Here is a 22,205-nt window from a genome sequence, read left to right on the forward strand (position 1 = left end):
TTTGTAGGTTCTTATGAAGGGAGAGCCATTCTTTGATTGCCAAGTTGGCTTTGTTGGAAATCAAGCTTTATGTCTGAAAGGAATTATGGGAATCAAAGACTTTGAAGAAAATACAAATGGGGCCGATTCTGTGAGTATTGAGATAATTTGTCATCTGTTATTATTTTTTCTTTTCATTATTTTGCATTTGTACAAACAATAGGCTTCTCCTAAAAAGCAGTTCCCACCAAGAGCAGAAATGTGGGCAGTCACAGCTTACCTCCATGTTCTGAGGTGATGCGTCATAGTCCCTGGCACTCTCACTAGGCATGGTAAACTCATTTTTCGTAGTTGACATGGAAAAATGTGTTTTCCTTCTACCCGGAGCTGGCATTGACAGTTTCCTGGTTTTCGTGAATCATGGTAGACGGGAGAACTGATCTCCAAACACTTATGTATTTGAAGGCCGTTCATTGCTATGTTGATGATGGAAAAAGACACCAGCTGCAACTAACACACAGATGGGTCTACTTATGGCTATTTGATTCCTTCTACATTTGCATACTGTTTTTGCAATAAAGGTATAAGAATTTGATACAAACAGTGTCTAACCCTTAAGCGGGTTTTCCCAGTTTTCGGAAAGATCCTTATAAAAGAAAGAACAAGCGTACATTGAAATCCTGCCCCAGCTCCAGCTTTGTCGCTCCTCCTGATCCAAAGTGATTACGTCCAGACCACCAGTCATCTCATCCTTCAGCCAGTCAGTGATCAGGGTCACTGGTGATCAGAGCCTCATCACTTCCAGGCTGACAGAGTGTGGAAAACCCCTTAAAATAAAAATACCTGACACAGTTTTCTTAACTTGAAATGTTGGGAAAAAGTTAAATCAAATGCAAAATCCTATTACACAAGGGTATTGTCAGACGGTGTGGTGGCAGCCTGTAGGGTGGCCATATGGCTATCACAGTAGGAGCTTCAGCTGCATGTGGCTGGCCATACCGTCTGGCCATTCCTTAAAGTCAGCCTTTGTTTCTTAAGCAGGTGAATTAGCATTGCTGCAGTAATTTATTATTGATAGTCACATATTTTGTGGTATCATAATGATGGATGGCAAGAAGAACAAACAAATCAACTTTGGACCAAATCAAGCCAGACATGTCACTTGAAGCAAGGATCACCAAGCTACGACTTGCCTACTTTGGACACATCATACGAAGAGATCAATCACTGGAGAAGGACATCATGGTCAGAATAATAGAGCAAGGCGAAGAGGAAGACCAGGAACCCAATGGCTTGATACTATCAAGATAACGATGGAGACGACCCTGGTGGACCTATCTAGGCTTGAATAAGGTTGATCTTCCTACAAGAGTGTTCATCCATCAAGTCTCCATGGCTCAAGATCAAACCGAAGGCTGTTAATAAAATTAATGATAATAATAAAAATGATAATATGAAGTCTCTCCTTATAAATAATGGTGATGTAACATAACATCAGAGAGCTAAGTAAAGCTTTGTATATGTAATCTTGTGACGTCTCTCCTTTTCCCCAGGAGGCCTGTTTCTTTACATGTGGGGAGAGTTTAAGTAACAAGGGAAACGCATATCTTACAAACTCGCTGTTTGACTACAGAAGTCCAGAAAATAATGGCATACGAGCAGAATTTATTTTGGACTCTTGTTCTCATAAGGTCAGTAAGGAAATAATTAGTAGAAGCAGTTTGTATCACCTTCTGCTCGTATTGTCTTTTTGTGATTGTTTTTTACTGTGTATGTAGTCAGATCTTCTTCACTGTATCAGTAAGCTCTGTTCTCTCATCCTGGGACATTGCATGTCATTTATATTTTCTATGTTAATGATATAACAGCATTTTGTAATTGAGTAAGTCTCCTTTAAATAGGATAATAACACAATATCTATATAAAACTTGAGTAACGATGGCAATACACTTCAGATAGCTTAGTGATCGCCCTAACCAGCCACTTGTATGCACGCACGGCTTAGTGGAGTGTGCATATGTTTTGAATAGGGAGTGTTAAATGACTCCTGGTGGCTTATCTCCTGTAAGAATAAAGGACTAGGCTTGTTAAAATCCAGTATGTCCAATTATCCACTTCTCCTCCCTGCCACATCTGCTGTGAAGGACAGTCGGGACACCCTCATACCCATTAAATGGTCCAAAACTGGAGGTTTTGGCCAATGCTCATCCAATGCATCATATGGCCACCTTAAAGTGTGACCGCACTTTTAGAATATTTTTGACATTATAGAGAAATGTGAGGAGTTTTGATTCATGGCGGTTCGGGTGCTTAGATCCCCAACAATCGCTAATATGAAGGAGCAAAGTTCTCGGTGTTATCCAACACTGAAGACGAGCTCTGTAGAAAGTCTTTAATCTGGGAAGAGCTGAGTGATCTGCTGAGCATTTCTGCTTCATCATCTTTAGTGGTTGTCTCAGCACTCGGACATCCACTGATCAAAACGTTTGATATATCTCTTTGATAAGTTAAAAGTTTTCTAAAAGTACAGTTGAACTTTAAGTCTAAGCTTCCAGAAGGAATCGGTCGCTGTGTCTCAGGTGCTACAGATTCACCCACTAACTATGGTACCTCATCATGGCAGTCCTATGTGAGATACCAGCTTGGACTTGATATCAAAGAGTGGGTTTGTCAAAAGCTGAGTATGTGCAGATTTTCACCCTCTGAGTGTTCACATTTGCAAATGGCAAAGCAGAAACCTGGAAAATCATGGGGAATTGATATTGAAATTATTTCAGAAGGTTAAAGTGATTAGGCTTTATTTATGCAAAGGGTTAAATCTCTTTTTGATGGCAGATTTGTCATTTATGACAAAATAGGGTTGCTGATTTGTATATCTGTAGCATGCAGCAAGTCTGGAGCAAATAAATATTGTGAAGTGTGATCGAGGTTTGGAATACACCATTTATATGTATTGTACTCTCTTGCTGATTTTCAGTGCCTGAAGAGGTATATCAAAGGGAAAACAAAAAGTTATTAATGGGATAACTTACTGATTGTTGTGGATAGGACTCCCGATATCTGGGCTTTTAGAACCTCAAAAATAGGCCTGTTCAGCCCATGGACATTGAATGGAGCAGAGATCCAATATGCACACCTATGCTCTATTCAAGATGGGGGTCCAATCTGATGATTGCTGGGGATCCCAGTGATGAGATGGTCATACTCTATTTCATGGATAGGGGATAACTTTTTCTTTTTTGTTTGTGAATATGGTCTCAACACATTAGATTGTCTTTTTTCGTGCCTATTTTTTTTCCTTTTTTTACATGGATATTTGTCCGAATTTGCCATATTCCGGCTACTAACGTCAGAGAGAAAAAGAAAAAAAAGATTTGTAACCGCTAAAAAAAACATTTCCTTTAGACTTTAATGTTGTCGCATTACTCAGAGTGCAAGTAGGGGCATCCTACCTGGCAGGAACTGTGTGTAATTTCATTGAAAATTGCTTTATCCATGGTCTGTTTGATGTTACTAATCCTGACTATCCTGCCATACTGTGTCTGAGTGACTCCATGGAAAAGAAACTCTTCGTTTTCAGCATGGTAATTTTTGACTAATGCCAGGCAGCACTGTCCAAATTGAACATGACAGGGTTCTGACGGTCCCAGACACAAGTGGAATGTGGTGGGAACCCACTCAGCTAAAATGTGCGGTGAACCAAAATTATTCCATTCTGTTTAGTCCTCCTCCTTTCTGCATTTTCATTAAAACAAGTCTAAAAGTAGTCAAGTATCTAAACTGTCTAAGATAAATATTTTCATATGTAATGTAACATATTGTAAGGATAAGTACAATCAGAACATTTCTTGTGAATGCGAAGTTCAGGATCTTGTCCTCATAGAATGGTATAATAGGTTGCATTATTATGATTTATGGTTATATCTTTTTTTTTTTTGGGTGAAACTGGCAGTTTTGCCACTTTTTAGGGTAAGTTCACACATTGCGTATTTGTTGCATAAAGTTTTTCAACTGTCCTATTTATCTTAAACAAGCCGATTCAGATGAAATAGTTTTCAGTCTTGGATATTTCTGCAATAAAATCTGAAGCATTAAAATTCAACTTTAGGCCGGGGTCAGAAGAGCGTTCACTCGTGCAAGGGAATTGGCTTGATTATGTTAATTACACTCTTCTTAAACTCTGAGTGTCAGCTTAGTGTGATCCGAATCTCTAACATGCGAGAATCGGATCACAGGTGTGATGAAGATGGAGAACTTAAAGGAGTTTACCCATGAAGGAAAGTTTATTATAATCAATAGATCTTGGAATAATAATAACTTCCATAATTAGATGTGTTTAAATAAAATGTTCCTGTGCTGAGATAATCTTATAAATGTGCCCCTGCTGTGTACTGTGTAATGGCCGTGTCTGACCGTGTACGGAGCACAGTCTGATCATACCACATCTGATCAGATTAACAGTTTTAATCACTTTTAACATGCAAGAATAACTCAATGGTACTCTTATTTTTAGTCAATGGCATCTCTCAAGTGTCATTTGGATGTATTGTATAGCTCTGGCTTCCATTAATTACATATTGAATACATAAAGTAGATGTGAATAGAGCCTTAAGGCCCATACTCTTCAGATTAATGTCAGCCTTAGGTCTTATTCAGACTTCTATTTTTCACGTACTTGTCCTATCTGTGTTTTTCCCGTATAGAGCACGTGCCCATTATAGTCTATGGTTCTGCTCAAATATCCATGTTTTTTTGGACCAAGTGTCTGCAAAAAAAATCAGATCAGAGTCACAAAATCACAATCAACCATATAAGACTATGGCTCTGTGAATATCACGGACAGCGGATGGAAGCCATTTGCTTGCTTTCTGGTTTTTAATACTGTTAGAGGTAGAAGAAATCTTTCTTTTATTTCTTTGACTTGCAAGAAAATCAGTGATGGTAAAATAACTGACAAAACACTGATAAAAATTGAGGAAAAAAAATAGATAACGGAATGAGGTCTTATACATGCAACCTGTACACCAGTGCACGGAGACTTTTATTCTCAGGGAAGATGAGCGACTGTCGGGGGGGCCTGCGTGGTGCAGAGTGGTGCCTGCGGGGTGCAGAGGGGTCTGGCCGTGGCTTACTTCACTCTCTCCATTGAAAATACATGCAGCCTCTGCCGGACACCTGCAGGCTGACATGTCTCTGACATGGGAGAAGTTTTCTAGAAGTCAGATTGCACTTTGCATTTTTGCAGGCAGAAGGGACAGTCATGTGAACCCTCTCGTGTTTCTGGTTAGTTCAGATTCACCAACTAACTTCAGCATACAACTTTGTCTATCCGATACCAGCCCGGATTTAATAACAGATGATTGTCTACACTGAAATGAGCGTGCAAGTTATTAAATTTATAGGGAAATGCTGTTTAATTTTTGCCCCATTTATGAATGCTGATAGATCCATATAAATAATAATAAAAGAAACATAAAAATGTGTAAAATATATAGCTAAGAGTTGAAAATGTAAAGAAGCAACATGGCAAAAATTCATCTAAAACCTACACAATAGAAGGGAAGTCAAGCACAGACCTTGGGGCCCAATTAGAGCTGTTTATTAACCAGCCATTATTACCCTGTTGGTAAGATTGTCCTGCTGATGTATGGATATTGGTTTTGTTCAGGGAGGGCACATAGAAGCTTCATTACCTATCTTGACAAGGTAAGTTCTTAGGATAACATCTGTTCTTTTGTACTGATAAGCTTCGCTGTGTGTTCACACTCTAACCCAAGCACACACTTGTCTCTGATACTTTGTCTGTCCTGTTGTAATCTGGGGATTCTCTTGTGCTAAACTACAGCCATGTTTGCTTTGCTTTGTTGATAGGAGACATATACGGAGATAGCCGGAATGCAGAGGTTTGGGGCTCTCTACATGGATTACCTGTACACAATGGAGTCTACTGGTGGCAAAGGTACAAGTTCCTTTTTCTCCTGTTTGTCCTCCCTTGAATAACAGAAACAAACACTTCCTTCATTGCCACCTGGTCCTTGACAGTCTGTCCTCAATTTTACCTTGGATATTTACCCTTTTCGAGTAACCTCTTCAATGCTACAGACACACTTAGTCCGTCTCCGTGTATCGCCAACGTCTGGTGATACTACCAGGAAGACTTCCCGAAGTTGTCTGCACCTTATCACCATTGCCTTGTGTGTATTGTGATAATGCACTGAATTTAGATGAGGGGATTCTTAAAAACTAATAAAGGCACAGTTCTCATTTTGCCTTCTTCGCTCCTCATCACTTGAAGTTTTAGGTTATTTTCAAGCTGGCATTATGGTTTAATTTTTTTCCCGGTTGCTGCTGTTCTCAGTGGGTCCCAAAACAATAGATTGCTGTAGGTTGAATGATGGTTTGGGCAATCGTTCAGCCGGCAGCCATCCCTCCTGACTTCCACAGAAGAGCTCGCTCTGATGAGCACTCCTGTGTTATCTACGAGAGAGCTGTTGCTAGACTCCTTTGGCGGCACCTTATCTCACCAAGAACAGAAAGCCCAAAATAAGAAATGCTAGATCCTTCTATCCCTGACATCATCTGTCGTGGGAGTCAGGAGGCCCCCATATACATTAAACTGTTGGCCAATCACGCCGATTTTGGCATGTTCAGACGACATTAAAGGGGTATTCCCGTCTCCAAGATCCTATCCCAATATGTAGTAGGTGTAATAATATTAGCAAATACCTTCAATTAGAAATGTAGAATAGTCCTTCTGATTCACCATATCTCTTTCCTCATGTGCAGGACCTTAGGTATCCATGGTTACTACCACTAGCAACTAGCTAACTAACTGTCGCTCTATGAGTGGTCGTAACCCTGGACACCTAAGGTTCTGCAATGCCTGCACATGGATTAAGCGACATAGCGAATCAGAAAAACTATACTACATTTCTAATTGGAGGTATTTGCTAATATTATTATTATTACACCTGCTACATATTGGGATGGGATCTTGGAGATGGGAATACCTCTTTAACTCTTTATCTCCTGCTACAACTAAAGGGACAGGTGTTAAGATTTAACAAGCCCCTCCCTTCTTTCATCCAATACCATCCGTCTGGCGTTCCACAGAAATTTGCTGGTTCATCCAACTTTTCTAATGTGTATAGAGGCCTTTTAGTTTCTGGACTGTTGAGTATCACATTGTCGACTGCTTTTCTGGTGATGGGAATCTGTCAACAGTCTCCTGAATTGATCAGTCATTAAAGGGGTATTCTCATTTCCAAGATCCTATCCCAATATTTAGTAGGTGTAGTAATAATAATAATAATAGTAAATACCTCCAATAAGAAATGTAGTATAGTTCTTCTAATTCTCTGTCACTTACCCCATGTGCAGGGCATGTCAGTAGCTTAAGTATCCATGGTTACGACCACTAAGAGCTATCTAACTGTCATTATATGGATACCTAAGCTACTGCAATGCCCTGCACATGAGGTAAGCGACATGAAAAATCTGAAGAACTACACTAAATTTCTAATTGGAGGCATTTGCTAATATTATTATTATTACACCTACTACATATTGGGATAGAATCTTGGAGATGGGAATACCCATTTAATCTCTTGACTATCATTTTGATTAAAAATGTCTGTATTGATCAAAGTTAGATTAATATCTATTTCTTCTTTAGATTAACATCTGTTCTTGAAGTAGTTGTTGTTGCATGGTTATGTCAAAGTATAGCGCTAAAGAATAAAAATAATGGTTAACACTTCAACCCCATTCTCTTTTCGGTGATGCCCTTATCTGGGACTTATTTCTGGCTTGTGCAATTGCCATAAACAAATGGAGTAGCAAACATAATTCTAGAAGGTGCTTAGTTTCTTATTTTCATGAAATTCCTTATATATGTAGCTTTTAGTCTAGTCTAAAAGTGTCACTGTCATTGCAGCAGAATGTCTTGGTCTGCTCCTAGCTCCTCCCTCCTCACCTGCTCATCTCCATAGAACTTTATAAACACCAACTGTATCTCAATAATTGGAAAGTCTGAAACCTAGTTTATCCTTGAATTGAGAATGAAAGCTCAGTCCAGGGGGAGAAAGAAGCCAATTTCTATAATAAGCTATATTACAAACATTCTTATTTTTACATGTAATATAAGTTTATGAAAAAAAGAACAAAAGCAATGATAACTCCTTAAGTCATTATTTGTTTACTTTCTGCTTTCCAGGACTTTTTAATGCGATGTAAGACTTTTAATGTTTTATTTTTACCAGGTTCTGTAAGTCAGCAAGAATTCCCATCTACCAAAGTAGATGAGAATGGCAGTTTCCAAGAGATGTCCGTCAAGCGGCTAGTTGTTGGACCCATTGACCTCCGACTGGACAGCAGTTCTGTGCACAGGATCATGAAGATGGTGGCCTGCTCTTTTGATCATGAATACGAGGCATACACCAGTTCACGTCCTGGTATGAACATCAAAAATATAAAAATAAATTTTTGCCATCCTTTATAATTTTAAGCCTGTCAACGTTTGTTTTGTTATTAACCAAAATCAAATCTTTGATCCCCATAGACAAAAATAAAATAATTTCTTTAGAAAAGTAGACGTGCAACAAGCGTTATTTTTTTTTTTTTTAAGTTCTACAGGAGGAATGCAAGACTTTGCCAACCACTGAGGAAGTAGCATCTTTGGAGGAATACATTCCTACTCGACAGACTTCTGTCACATTACTTAAGTGCTCCATCACGCTGACTATGGCTGAATTTAATCTGCTTGGGCAGCTATTGCCCATCATCCTAGGACAAAAGGTAAAGAAGTAAAATCAAAATAATGGGGACGTGTCTTCTTACTGCCCTATCACAGACTTTATTGGTGAAAATAAGCAGTTTACGGTCTAATTGAAAGTCCATAGCACATAAATAGTTTACCCCACCTCTCACAAATGTCTTAGAGAAAACTGAAGTAACGGAGAATGCAGCTAAAGGCTTTTGACCCTTACTTTTAGCAGTCTGTAGGGAGTCCTGCATGCCCAGTCCCTAGTTCATCAGAAATGTTCAATGTCACTTTGACACTTCCCATATTATTAAATACGAAGATGACCCTAAGGGACAGCTAAAAGTAAAGAAAGTATTTACAACTTTTTGATCGCTGAGGACCTGAACACCACGGCTTGCAACGATCCCGAGACTGAAACTCTTAAGATCTCCGGCTGAATGGAGTGGAGGTTGATCATGCGCACTGCAGAGCTCAGCAATTTATGGCAATCCAGTTAAGAAGAAATGGAGCACAGGTACACATGATCAACCACAGCTCCATTAATCTCGGGCTCTAAAGGTCCTTGGTTCTGGGGTTCAGTGGAGGCCACCGTAGTCCGACCACCAAGCAATTGGAAAGTTATCCTCTATTCCCTTAATAGGGGATAACTTTCAAATGTGAGAAAACCTTAAAGTGGTATTCCCATCACCAAGATCCTATCCCAATATGTATTAGGTGTAGTAATAATAATTAATAATAATATTAGCAAATACCTCCAATTAGATATGTAGTATTGTTCCTCTGATTTGCTATGTCTCTTACCCCATGTGCAGGGCATTGCAGTAGCTCAGTTATCCATTATTACACCTACTACATATTGCGATAGGATCTTGGAGATGGGAATACCCCTTTTAAGGAGTACTTCAGCCAACTGTAATATGGCCAAATATAAATGTTGTAACAATGTGTTATGGCTGCAAGAACCTGACCACTAGCAATTTTTCTAAACCAAATCTACGTGACAATTGAGCATTGGCGGACACAGACAGAAAAGGGCCCCTGTGCAAGAAAAATATATGGGCCCTTTGCAGCCCAAGAGCTCTTAAAAATGTAAATTTGAACCTGCTTTGGAGGTAGAAATGGGCCCCCTTACCTCTAGGGCCCCTGTGCTGCTGCACAGGTTGCACCAATGATATGTCCGCCGCTGCAATGGAGGTTTGCTAAAAAAAACAGTGATAAAGGTCCAGATCTTGACATTTTCAAAAATTGCAAAAACGTTTTATATCTATCCCCCTTTTCAGGGCTCATCTTTAAAATGTTATTTTTAAAATCATGTTAGGAATTTTTTAAATGGCCTAGAAATATTGCATCGCAGGTAAGATTGAGTGGATATGAAGTTTATGGATGACAATTTTGCTATATTAAAACAGAAGCCTATTAAACTGAGCAATCCCCTTGCTTTCATCTTTCATTACTATTTTCCATCTTGCAGTTGACAAATTTGCCATTGATCACGTATGTCCATAAACCCTTTCATATTTTCCCCAGTCACATTTTCTGTAATCTGCCCGATTTCCTGTCCTTTTTCATCTCCTCCTAACAGAAACCAATCATCCCTGGTATAATACTATTAGTTGAATTAGGGGCTTTACTAGAGAAGCATTTTGATGCATTACTCAACTGATCTATTATCAAAAGCTGATGGTTTGGGAAATGAGGATTGTGTCCAATAGTCCATGTTAATAGACATATTTTAGATGTGGAATTCTCGTAATTACATCAATTCTTTGTCTTGAACCGCACAGAGGGATCACGAGATGTTTTCTTGTTCCAGAGTTTGACGTAAGAGGAAAATTATGGGCCCATTTGTAATGGCACCTGTTTTACACAGGCTTTCTGCGTTTCATCAGGCTTTTGCAGCTTTCGATAAAATGTCGTCATTTTCACTGAACCTGAGCAATCTGTATTACTTCAGCGGAGGGAGATTCCTTGTTTCACTGAAGTTTGGAGAAACTTCTAAACAATAAAGAAAGATCATGTAGATTTTTATGTGAAGACCCTAATAACAAATTATATATAGCATCAACCCAGCTGGGTACGATCAGTAGGTTGTAGTTCAGATACACTTTTACCTTAGGGAACACTTAAATGTTTTGTAATGTTAGAGAAAACGTATATATATATATATATTGGATGCAGTGAAGTCATCTATTACAGAGAACATCTGGAAATATTAGGGAAGGGTTAGTAAAATTGCTTACATGTCACAAGAATGATTAATATATCTAATAGCATTCCTGTAGGTAATCATTGTTGGGGCATGATAAAAACTTTCAGATTGTAGGGGGAAAGTCTGACATATTCAGGTGAAGATTTGTGTTTGATGGGCGCAGCATGAGAAAACCATTGTATTTTAGGAGTTAGATATAGAGAGCAGTAGGTCATCAGCAGGGTGGACACTGTAAGAAACGAGTAGGTGCGGTATTATTTATTACTATCAGTGTTGGAATGGATCTTATTAATTGTGTTTAGTGGAGAGGTCGAGTCAGGTGAAAAAAATAGTAATGGCACTTGATAATTTATCAGGCATATTATTAAAATAATCCACAATTTTTTCTTGTAATTCTGGAAATGGTCATTAATTAAGCATTTTTCAGAAAATTAAAGGGAATCTTTTTCATCTGATGTAAGTATGATGTAGGCAAAGAGACCTTGATTCCAGCGATGTTTCACTTAGTTTACTGGGTGCAGTGGTCGTGACACCATCATGATTTCTTAGATGTAGCAAGAAGCAGAGCTCAGAAAGCTAACCCCACCCACGCTGCATCTTTCTGTCTACATTGTCTATTGACAGTGAGCTGCTTATCAGAGGAGTGGGCGCTGTCTGACTCGTGCTCACATGCACTGCGGTCAGGGCAATGATAATGCCCTGGTAATAAAATATTCGTTGTATGGAAACAACAGCACACAGCCTAATAAGTGACACATCTCTAAAATCTGTGTCTCGGCCCCTCCCTACATTATGCTGTCCTCTGATTAAATAGCTAAAATCTGATGAAATTTTCCTTTTAAAGGGACACTACGTTTAACTATGCCACCGAAAGTGCCAATTTTCAGTAAATTTGCTTAGTTCAGAGGTCAAATCGATTTTTTATTTTTGGGCTTTTAGCACTAATCTGTGTGTAATCTATTTCTTAGGTACATGCACTGGTTGATTGTTCTACTCCTACATGTACTGAACTACTTTCTACCGCTATCAATTTCAGGACTTTTAATCAGAAAATGACCCACTTCCTGTTCTTTCAGGAAATTCACATGTACATTTGCAGCAGCAGTCTGATTCAGACCATATATTTTGTATGTATATGCAGGGCTGTGGAGTCGGTAAGCCAAACCTCCAACTCCGACGTCTCAATTTCCATGACACCGACTCCGACTCCCTCCTACATGGCTCATGTTTAAGTGATAAATTTACTGTAGCACAGATTCATCTCAGCTAAAAGTCTAGACCCTTATATCAGGAATAGGACAGACATTTATAGGACATTTCATAACTTTCCCAAATTCTTAAGAAAAAAATATTCCCCACAAACTGCATTGAACTACTGTACCCAATTTATTATATATTTTAGGAGTCTGAGTCAGTCCATTTTATACCGACTCCACCAAAATGGGCACCGACTCAGACTTAACGACTCCCACTCCATCCCTGTGTATATGTGATCCTGCCTATGATGCTAATGGAACTGATGAAAAGCCTTCTGTTAAGAACAGGAAGTATGCATTTAAAATGAGCCCTGGTGGCGAGTGTAAAAACTGCATTATTTCAAATTTTTTATTATTATTGTTGTAGATGGTGGTATAAATAAAAAAAGTGAAAAAAATACATTTAACACAATAAACTTTTTAAACAATAGTTATATTTTTCATGTTGAATGATACAAATAATGTAATAAAGGCTGCAAAGCAGAAAAAAATATATAGATTTTTTTTATTTCACTTCTCCGTTGCACTAATATTAGGGATCAAAGTTTTTGGCACCTAAAGAGTAAATGTTTTTATTAAGTTCAAATGGGCATTACCAGATAGGTTTCACCGAGGGTCTATACTAATTTTCCTTTGGCCATTCATAAGCAGGCAGTAACACAATGAGGAATGAAGAACACGGCCGACAATAGCTTAAAACAGGCTCCGAGTGAGACCTATATTGACAGTCTGCTTTCCTCACTGAAGTGTGATAACTGTGCTGAAGCATAGCAGACCCGATTGTGATTAACTAACAGCTTTCTGCTCTCATCTCCAGCAGTCAGTGTGGGGGGAGGGGCAGTGCTGCAGAACTGGAGTCTCATTACTAACACTCCTAGTAGCTCTCCTCCTTTGGAGTAGTGCAGCCACTATCCTACAGTTTGGCCATTTAACATGCTAAAGTTAATGAAAGGTCCTCTTTTAACATGTTACATAAAGTAGCTACCTGCCTCTTATTTTGGCAGGTGACAAGAACATTTAAAAGCTGAACATTTTAGAAACTACCTATTGGTTATGGCACATGTATTTTGTTCATGTACTAAATAATTAATACTAAGTGTGTTTTTCTTTTTAGCATTCCACTAGCCCTGTAAGCACAGCAAACTTTCAGCCAATACGACCTCTACCTGCAATCAAAATACTTGCGGAGAAAATCAACTTGGAGCATTCTGTGCCAATGTATGCAGAGCAACTAGTCCAGACTGTGAGCAGTCTCAGCCAGCCGTCGGATAACCTGCTCCACCATTGCTATGCTCACTGCTACTTAAAGGTAAAATATCGACTTGTATTCATTCTGTTCCTCTCTGGGCTTATTTCACCAATTCCTGATAAATCTTTTTTTAATTTAAAACTTTATTACTGCTTCACGTAAAGTGATTTCTAAACAGTAACTACTGATTTTATTTTTTTTCTGGGACCCGATAACTCCTTTATGCTTCATCCAATGGAAAAACAACTCACATGGGAAAGCTGCTTTTCTATTGGAAGAAACTGGGGTGGATCCCCACTACCACAAGGACTGTGTTTTGTATCACCACTTTGTTTTGTTTTCCTGTTTTTGCCCAAAGGGCCGTGTTTGTTTTACTTCCCACCTGTTTATGCTGCCTGTCTAATAAATCTGGGAAGAATTTAAAGGGACAGTGTTCCTGAATACCTCTATGTGCAACCAAGTGAAGCAATCTACCACAGGTGGTGGAGAATGCGGGCAAGATCCCCAGGAGCTATGTGTAGCAGCGGAGGACAAACTGCATGTCCTGGTCACATGATCCCCCGTCAGCAGCCGTAATATGGACTGGAGACTTGTGCAGTCTAAGAGGAAAAGCAGCAGTCCAAAAGATAACCAGCACTCACATCTTCTTAAAAGAATTGCTTTATTGAACCAGTCATAAACTAGGCATTAAAAATGGTTGAACACAACGCAAAAATTAATAAGGCAGAAAAGAAATATCTGTTACGCTCCCAGGCAACATGTTTCAAACCTACATGGTCCTTTATTTGAGGTTTTCTAACAACATTGTAGCACTTCATCGACGTTCAGGAAAATCAATGGCCCTTATTCAGGTTATAAGGTCTTAGGGTCTATTTACAGTTCATGATTATCATGAAAGAGTTCCTAGGATCGCTCGTTTCACGATAATACTTCAGTCTAAACAGAATGCTGATCACCCGACGAATGAACAAAATGATTGTTCATCGGGTGAAATGATCTTTAGTACTGTACAATGGATCGACGTTCTCGTGTAAACAGGATCTGCGCTGCCGAGAACAATGACCGCTAATGTGCACTGAGAAATTTATTAACCACTTCGCAGCAGAGCCTGTTTTTGCCTTCGTGACCGGGCCAATTTTTTCAATTCTGACCACTGTCACTTTATGAAGTAATTACTCTGGAACGCTTCAACGTATTCCCCTGATTCTGAGATTGTTTTTTCGTGACATATTGTACTTCATGATACTGGTAAAATTTCTTCGATATAACTTACGTTTATTTGTGAAAAAATCGGAAATTTAGCGAAAATTTAGAAAATTTTGCAATTTTCTAACTTTGAATTTTCATGCCCTTAAATCAGAGAGATGTGTCACACAAAATAGTTAATAAATAACATTTCCCACATGTCTACTTTACATCAGCACAATTTTGGAACCAAAATTTTGTTTTGTTAGGGAGCTATAAGGGTTAAAAGTTGACCAGCGATTTCTCATTTTTCCAACAAAATTTACAAAAACATTTTTTTAGGGACCACATCATATTTGAAGTCACTTTGAGGGGTCTTTATGACCGAAAATACCAAAAAGTGACACCATTCTAAAAACTGCACCCCTCAAGGTGCTCAAAACCACATTCAAGAACTTTATTAACCCTTCAGGTGCTTCACAGGAATTTTTGGAATGTGGAAGAAAAAAATGAACATTTAACTTTTTTCACAAAAATGTTACTTTAGACCCAATTTTTTCTATTTTCACAGGAGTAACAGGAAAAAATGGACCCCAAATTTTTTTGTGCAATTTCTCTTGAGCGTGCTGATACCCCATATGTGAGGGAAAACCACTGTTTGGGCGCACTGCAGGGTTCGGAAGGGAAGGAGCGCCATTAGACTTTTTGAATATAAAATTTGTCTGAATAATTAGCAGACGCCATGTTGCGTTTGGAGAGCTCCTGATGTGCCTAAACAGTGGAAACCCCCCACAAGTGACACCATTTTGGAAACTAGACCCCTTAGGGAACTTATCTAGATGTGTGGTGAGCACCTTGAACCCCAAGGTGCTTCACAGAAGTTTATAATATTGAGCTGTAAAAATAAAATTTTCACATTTTTCCCACAAAAACGTTTTTCATCCCTTAATTTTGCATTATCATAAGGGTAATAGGAAAAATTGCACCATGAAATTTGTTGCGCAATTTCTCCTGAACACGCTGATACCCCATATGTGGAGGCAAACCACTGTTTGGGCGCACGGCAGGGTTTGAAAGGGAAGGAGCTCCATTTGACTTTTTGAATGTAAAATTTGTTTGAATAATTAGCGGATGACATGTTGCATTTGGGGAGCCCCTGATGTGCCTAAACAGTGGAAACCCCCCACAAGTGACAACATTTTGGAAACTAGACCCCTTAGGGAACTTATCTAGATGTGTGGTGAGCACCTTGAACCCCAAGGTGCTTCACAGAAGATTATAATATTGAGCTGTAAAAATAATATTTTCTAATTTTTCCCACAAAACCGTTTTTCATCCCTTAATTTTGCATTATCATAAGGGTAACAGGATAAATTGCACCATGAAATTTGTTGTGCAATTTCTCCTGAACACGCCGATACCCCATATGTGGGGGAAAACCACTGCTTTGGTGTACAGCAGGGTTCGGAAGAGAAAGGAGCGCTATGTTGGCTGGGATAGGTTGCAGACACCATGTCACATTTGAAGAGTCGCTGACATGCCGAAACAGCAGAAACCCCCACAAGTGACCCTATTTTGTAAACTACACCTCTCAAGGAATTCATCTAGGGAAGTAGTGAGTATTTTTTAATTTATATCATTGGGCAGTGAAAAAAGCATAATTATATTTTTACCACAAAAAAATGTTTTACCCTCAGATTTTACATTTTCACACAGGGCAATGGGTAAAAATGGTGCCGAAATGTGTCACACAATTTCTTCTAAAAGTGGCAATACCCCATATGTGGCTGTATCGTACCGCTCAGCCATACGGCGAGATCTGGGGGGACGGAGCGCTATTTGACAATTGGAGAGCAAATTATTGTAGAATAGGCATTTGGATTTGGGAGCACAAAATTTTCTGAATTTCTTTTGGGGGGCAAGGGCCATTTCGCTTTTCCAGAGCCTTTCTGCTACCAGTAACTTGGAAGTCCCTTATATTTTTAACAGATGACAGACCTGAGTGGGGACTAGCTTTTTTTGAGGACTGAGTTGAAGCTGTTATTGGGAACATTTTCTGTAACATTTATCCGGCGCTCTAGGCTGAGCACTTACATCGGGGTTTCCATCTAAATTTCCACGTGATATAATTCAGATGAAACCCCTGCGGGATCCATTCACTGTAATGAGGCAGCAGAGTTACTCTGGACTCCGTCTGGCCTCTGTTTAGCGGTGTCATTTTTTTCAGAAGTGCACAAAATGGGCCAACCGCACTTTTATGCACACCTAAAACAAATGACACCGTGGGATCCCAGGCTAGACGGCGTCCACAGTGGTCTATATCTGCCTCATTACAGGGAATCTTCCGTCATGGGTTCTGGCTGAATCACGTATTTCAGAGATTTACACGGAAACTCTGGTGTAAGTGCTCAGCGCAGAGCGCAGGATAAGTGTGAGCAGAGCCTTACTGCGATCTTTCGGAGACTTAATAAACAAATCAGTAGCAGGTGAAGAATTGGTTTTATTTATTTTTTACGCCGCTCCTCGTGCGGTATAAGTGATGTGATTACTTTATTCTTCGGGTCGGTGCGATTACAGAGATACCAGATTTATATCAGGTTTTTATGACTGACAGCTGTCACACACTAAAAGACGCTTTTTTTTGCAAAATGTAGTTTTTGCATCACCATATTTTGAGAGCTATAATTTTTCCATATTTCGGCCAACAGTCATGTGATGGCTTGTTTTTTGCGGGACGAGTTGACATTTTTATTGGTACCATTTTTGGGTACGTGACATTTTTTGATCGCTTTCTATTCCGTTTTTTGGGAGGTAAAATTAACAAAGAACAATTCAGGAATTTGTTTTTTGAGGTTTTTTTTTATGCCGTTCTGCGTGTGGTAAAAGTGATCAGGCAGCGTTATTCTTTGGGTCAGTACGTTTACAGCGATACTACACTTACTGTATATTTTTTTATGTTTTGGCGCTTTTACACAATAAAACAAATTTATAGAAAAAAATATTTTTTTTGCATTGCTTTATTCTGAGCACTATAACTTTTTTATTTTTCGGCTGATGGAGCTGTATGGCGGCTTGTTTTTTGCGGAACAAGATGACGTTTTCAGCGGTACCGTTTTTTTTTCTATTTTGCTTTTTGATCGCATTTTTTTCCACTTTTTGTTTGGCGATATGAGGAAAAAGCATATTTTTTTGCTCTGTTTTTTATTTATTTTTATTACGGTGTGCACAGAAGGAGTTAATTAGTGTGACAGTTTTATAGCTCGGGTTGTTTTGGACGCGGCGATACCAAATATGTGTACTTTTTTTGGTTTTGTAAAAATATACGGATTTATTGGTTTAATATTTTATTTATTTATTTTGTGATTTTTTTTTTTTTAAATAGTTTAAAAACTTTTTTTTTTACATTTTTACTTAGTCCCTGTATGGGACATTAATTTTTATTTTTCTGATCACTGATCTCATGTAATGTAATAGACATGTATTACATTACATTACATGAGATCTTCCCTGTTTCAGGCAGAGTCTCCTGTCTGGCTCAGCTTGCAGGCTGAGCCAGACAGGACACCATATATGGCAGAGCTGGAGGCGGTCATGTGACCTCCAGCTGCCATAGCAACCCCAGGTCCTGAAAGGAATCGGATGTCTTCGGAGGTAAGTAAGACGACCCCCTCTCCTCCTGCTGTCTCCTATATGCCGCGATCACTATAGATCGCAGCATATAGAAGACAGCAAAGGGTTAACATCACTGGGACCTGATCCAATCAGGTCCCGATGATGTTCCCTGTCAGAGCTAACGCTCTGCACCGGAATCGCAGCGCTTGCAGGACCCTGGGGGTCCTGAGCGCTGCGGGACCACCCACCGTTTTTAAACGTCCGCGCTGCACAGAGCCCAGGCAGCGCGGACGTTTATGTACAGTGGGCGGACGGGAACCGGTTAAAGATCGTTCAGTGCGCTTGTGTCTAAACAGGCTATTCTACAAGTTGCTGATAGGCGATCGTTTAGTGTCGCCGGTCATTCAATTTATTTTTTTGATATCGTGTATTTACTCACGTTCGTTTTTCTGTCAGTATTTCAAAAGTATTTGTAATCCAAACCCAGGAGTGTGAGGTGTGATTCTTTCTGTTACATTTTTTTTCTCTGAGGGTTTCACTCCTGCTTTACTGATCAATAGAGACTTGTGTGTCTTTCTCCAGTCCTCACTTGTGATGAAGGGCCATATTTACTTTGTTACCGAATTTCCAGATGTCAGATCCAGTCAATTATACTGTAATCCAGTGATAAATATTATTATTGGAAAATCTCTTTAATATTAAAAGCGAATTTGTAGTAGGTCACATCTGAAGCATGAATGCTGCAGATAGATATGCCTTTGTCTCGCTTCTCTCTCTGTATATGTGTGTGTGCATATGTATGTACCTACAGTGGGGAAAATAAGTATTTGAAATACTAAAGTTTTTTGCAAGTTTTCCCACCTACGAAAAATGGAGAGGTCTGTAATTGTTATTGTAGGTACACTTCACCTGTGAGAGACAGAATCTAAAAATAATAACCAGAATAGCACATTGTATAATTTTTACATAATTAATTTGCATTTTATTGCATGAGATGAGTATTTGATAAAATAGAATAACAGAACTTAATATTTGGTACAGAAACCTTTGTTTGCAATTACAGAGGTCAGATGTTTCCTGTACTTCTTGACCAAGTTTGCGCTCACTGCAGCAGGGATTTTGGCCCACTGCTCCATACAGATCTTCTCCAGATCTTTCAGGTTTCAGGGCTGTCACTGGGGAACATTGAGTTTCAGTTCCCTCCAAAGATTTTCTGTTGGGTTTAGGTCTGGAGACTGACTAGGCCACTCCAGGACCTTGAAATGCTTCTTATGGAGACACTCTTTTGATGCCCCGGTTGTGTGTTTCAGGTCATTGTCATGCTGGAAGACCCAGCCATGACTCATCTTCAATGCTCTTACTGAGGGAAGGAGGTTGTTGGCCAAAATCTCACAATACATGACCCCATCCATCCTCCCTTCACTATGGTGCAGTTGGCCTGTTTCCTTTGCAGAAAGCACCCCTAAAGTATGATGTTTCCTCGACCATGCTTAACATTTGGGACGGTGTTCTTTTAGTTGTACTCCTCCTTCTTCTTCCTCCAAACACGGCAAGTGGAATTGATACCAAAAAGTTCTATTTTGGTCTCATCTGACCACATGAACTTCTCCCATGCCCCCTCAGGATTTTCCAGATGGTCATTGGCGAACCTCAAATGGGCCTGGACATGTGCTAATGTGAGCAGGGAAACCTTATGTGCCCTGCAGGATTTTAATCCATGACGGCGTGTTGTTAACGGTAATGTTTGAGACTGGCCCCAGCTCTCTTCAGGTCATTGACCAAGTCCTCCCCGTGTAGTTCTGGGCTGATTCTTAACATTTTTCGAAATCATCCTGACCCCAAAAGGTGAGATCTTGCATGGAGCCCCAGACCGAGGAAGATAGTCGTCTTGTGGTTCTTCCATTTTCTAATAATTGCGCCAACAGTTGTTGCCTTCTCACCAAGCTGCTTGCCTATTGTCCTGTAGCCCATCCCAGCCTTTTGCAGGTCTACAATTTTGTCCTTTCTGCTCTTTGGTCTTGGCCATGGTGGAGAGACTGGAGTGTGATTGGTTGTGTGGACAGGTGTGTTTTATACAGGTAACGAGTTCAAATAGCTGCAATTAATACAGGTAATGAGTGCAGAGTAGGAGGGATTCTTAAAGAAAAACTAGCAGATCTGTTAGAGCCAGAATTTTTGCTGGTTAGTAGGTGATCAAATACTTATTTGATGCTCATGCAATAAAATGCAGTTTAATTATTTAAAAATTATACAATGTGACTTTCTGATTTTTATTTTTAGATTGTCTCTCACAAGTGAAATGTACCTACAATAAAAATTACAGAACTCTCATCCTGTGGAAAACATGTAAAATCGGCAGTGTATCAAATACTTAATTATTTTCCCCACTGTATGTGTATATATACGTGTGTGTATGTGTGTATATATATATATATATATATATATATATATATATATATATATATATATATTATTTTTATTTTGTTAATATATACTTATATTATTGTGTTAGTAAATTTGGAGATCTTTGCTTTTGTTCTCCTCTGAATCCTTTTCCTGGGAATCTCTGAGGACAACATAGAGAAGGTTTCAGGCCCAATTACTGTGAAAGATTGTGAACAAGCATTAATTAACAATTTTATTTATATAGCATTCCTAGAAATACTCTTTTTCACGATAATCCTGCAGTATAAACAGGTGTTTTAATAGTTCGACAGGTAAAAGGACCTTTGGTGCTGCACAAAAGGTCCTCATTCTCCGCATCTTATGCGCCCTGAATGTTCTATTACAGATCGCTCAGTGTGCATTTCAACACTAGCTAGCGCTGATGGTAAATATATACCTATTGGTGGTCATTTAACGCCGCAGAATCGGGTGGTGTGAATGCACCCTTCGTGGCTGAATATTTTAATGTCTCCTAGTGAATTGAAATGTAAAGTTTTGGCAGTTCGTTCAGCTTTTCTTATGGATCCAAAAGACAACTTTTCTTTGACCTGTTAAGGCTAACAAGAAATACATACACAGATCATCGAGGTACCTAGTTAAAAACATCAAAGCGCTGGAATATAGTCATCACAAAGAAACAAAATTGCTCATGTGTATGCGGACATGGAACCAATTATGGATCCCAACAGGTCGTTCTGGGACAGATGTTGGAGGAATATTGTACAATAGACTCGTCTGATTCCTGACATGTGATAAATCATCAACACTTAATGTGGGAGGGGGTAAGGGCTGTACTTTACCATTTACATTATCTCAGTGTTTGCAGACATTATGTGCTAGCTTTAAATGTATTTTGGAACATTTAGGACGCGTTTTCTTTTGTGAACATTTATTTGTGAACTCTTAATTAAACAATAACTTATCACAGATTTATCAATGTGTAATCTTCATGGGGTTTTCTCATCACTGAAAATTACTGATAGGCTATGTGCCCACGATGCAGAAATGCTCAGGATTTTTCCTGAGCGTTTCTGCATCTCCCCTGGCAGAAAAAACGCATGCGGATTGTACATGGAGATTGTGCATGATTTTTTCCTGCCAGGGACATGCGGATATGAAGCGTTCTTCACATACATTTCCGCATGCGGGTTATCAAGCGCTTTTCCAAGCGATTTTAGCATCACTTGGAAAGTGCTTGACAACTTGGTCACACTATATAAATCCATGCAACCGGCATGGATTTATATACTGTGACCGTAAAGAATGTTTAAAACCAAAAAAACAAATCTATACTTACCTTCCGATGGCCCCCGCAGTCTTGCTTCACTCCGTCCTGGCTGCCGGCAGATCGCGGTACACTGAAGGACCTGCCGATGTCAGCATCGCGTGACCTATCACATGACTATGACGTCAGTGCAGGTCCTTCAGTCCACCGCGATCTGCCGGCATGAGAGGACGAGCGCAGCGGGGGCCATCAGAAGGAAAATATAACATTTATTTTTTATT

The 22,205-nt window shown here is 39.3% G+C and overlaps 1 protein-coding gene across 4 annotated transcripts in view; it reads left to right on the plus strand.

Moving 5' to 3' along the window:
- Positions 1 to 22,205, plus strand: part of VPS13B (vacuolar protein sorting 13 homolog B) — a 1,155,013-nt gene that overhangs the window by 174,007 nt on the left and 958,801 nt on the right. For all 4 annotated transcript variants that reach the window (XM_073679617.1, XM_073679614.1, XM_073679615.1 and 1 more), the window contains exons 10-15: positions 8 to 130; positions 1,533 to 1,670; positions 5,851 to 5,938; positions 8,241 to 8,432; positions 8,606 to 8,775; positions 13,323 to 13,517. In XM_073679617.1, coding sequence (XP_073535718.1) covers positions 8 to 130; positions 1,533 to 1,670; positions 5,851 to 5,938; positions 8,241 to 8,432; positions 8,606 to 8,775; positions 13,323 to 13,517 — 906 coding nt within the window. The remainder of the gene's footprint in view (positions 1 to 7; positions 131 to 1,532; positions 1,671 to 5,850; positions 5,939 to 8,240; positions 8,433 to 8,605; positions 8,776 to 13,322; positions 13,518 to 22,205) is intronic.

The sequence above is a fragment of the Phyllobates terribilis genome, unplaced genomic scaffold (assembly GCF_046119375.1).
Source record: "Phyllobates terribilis strain yellow unplaced genomic scaffold, ASM4611937v1 Scaffold_4__5_contigs__length_816908805, whole genome shotgun sequence".
NCBI classification, from domain to species: Eukaryota; Metazoa; Chordata; class Amphibia; order Anura; family Dendrobatidae; genus Phyllobates; species Phyllobates terribilis.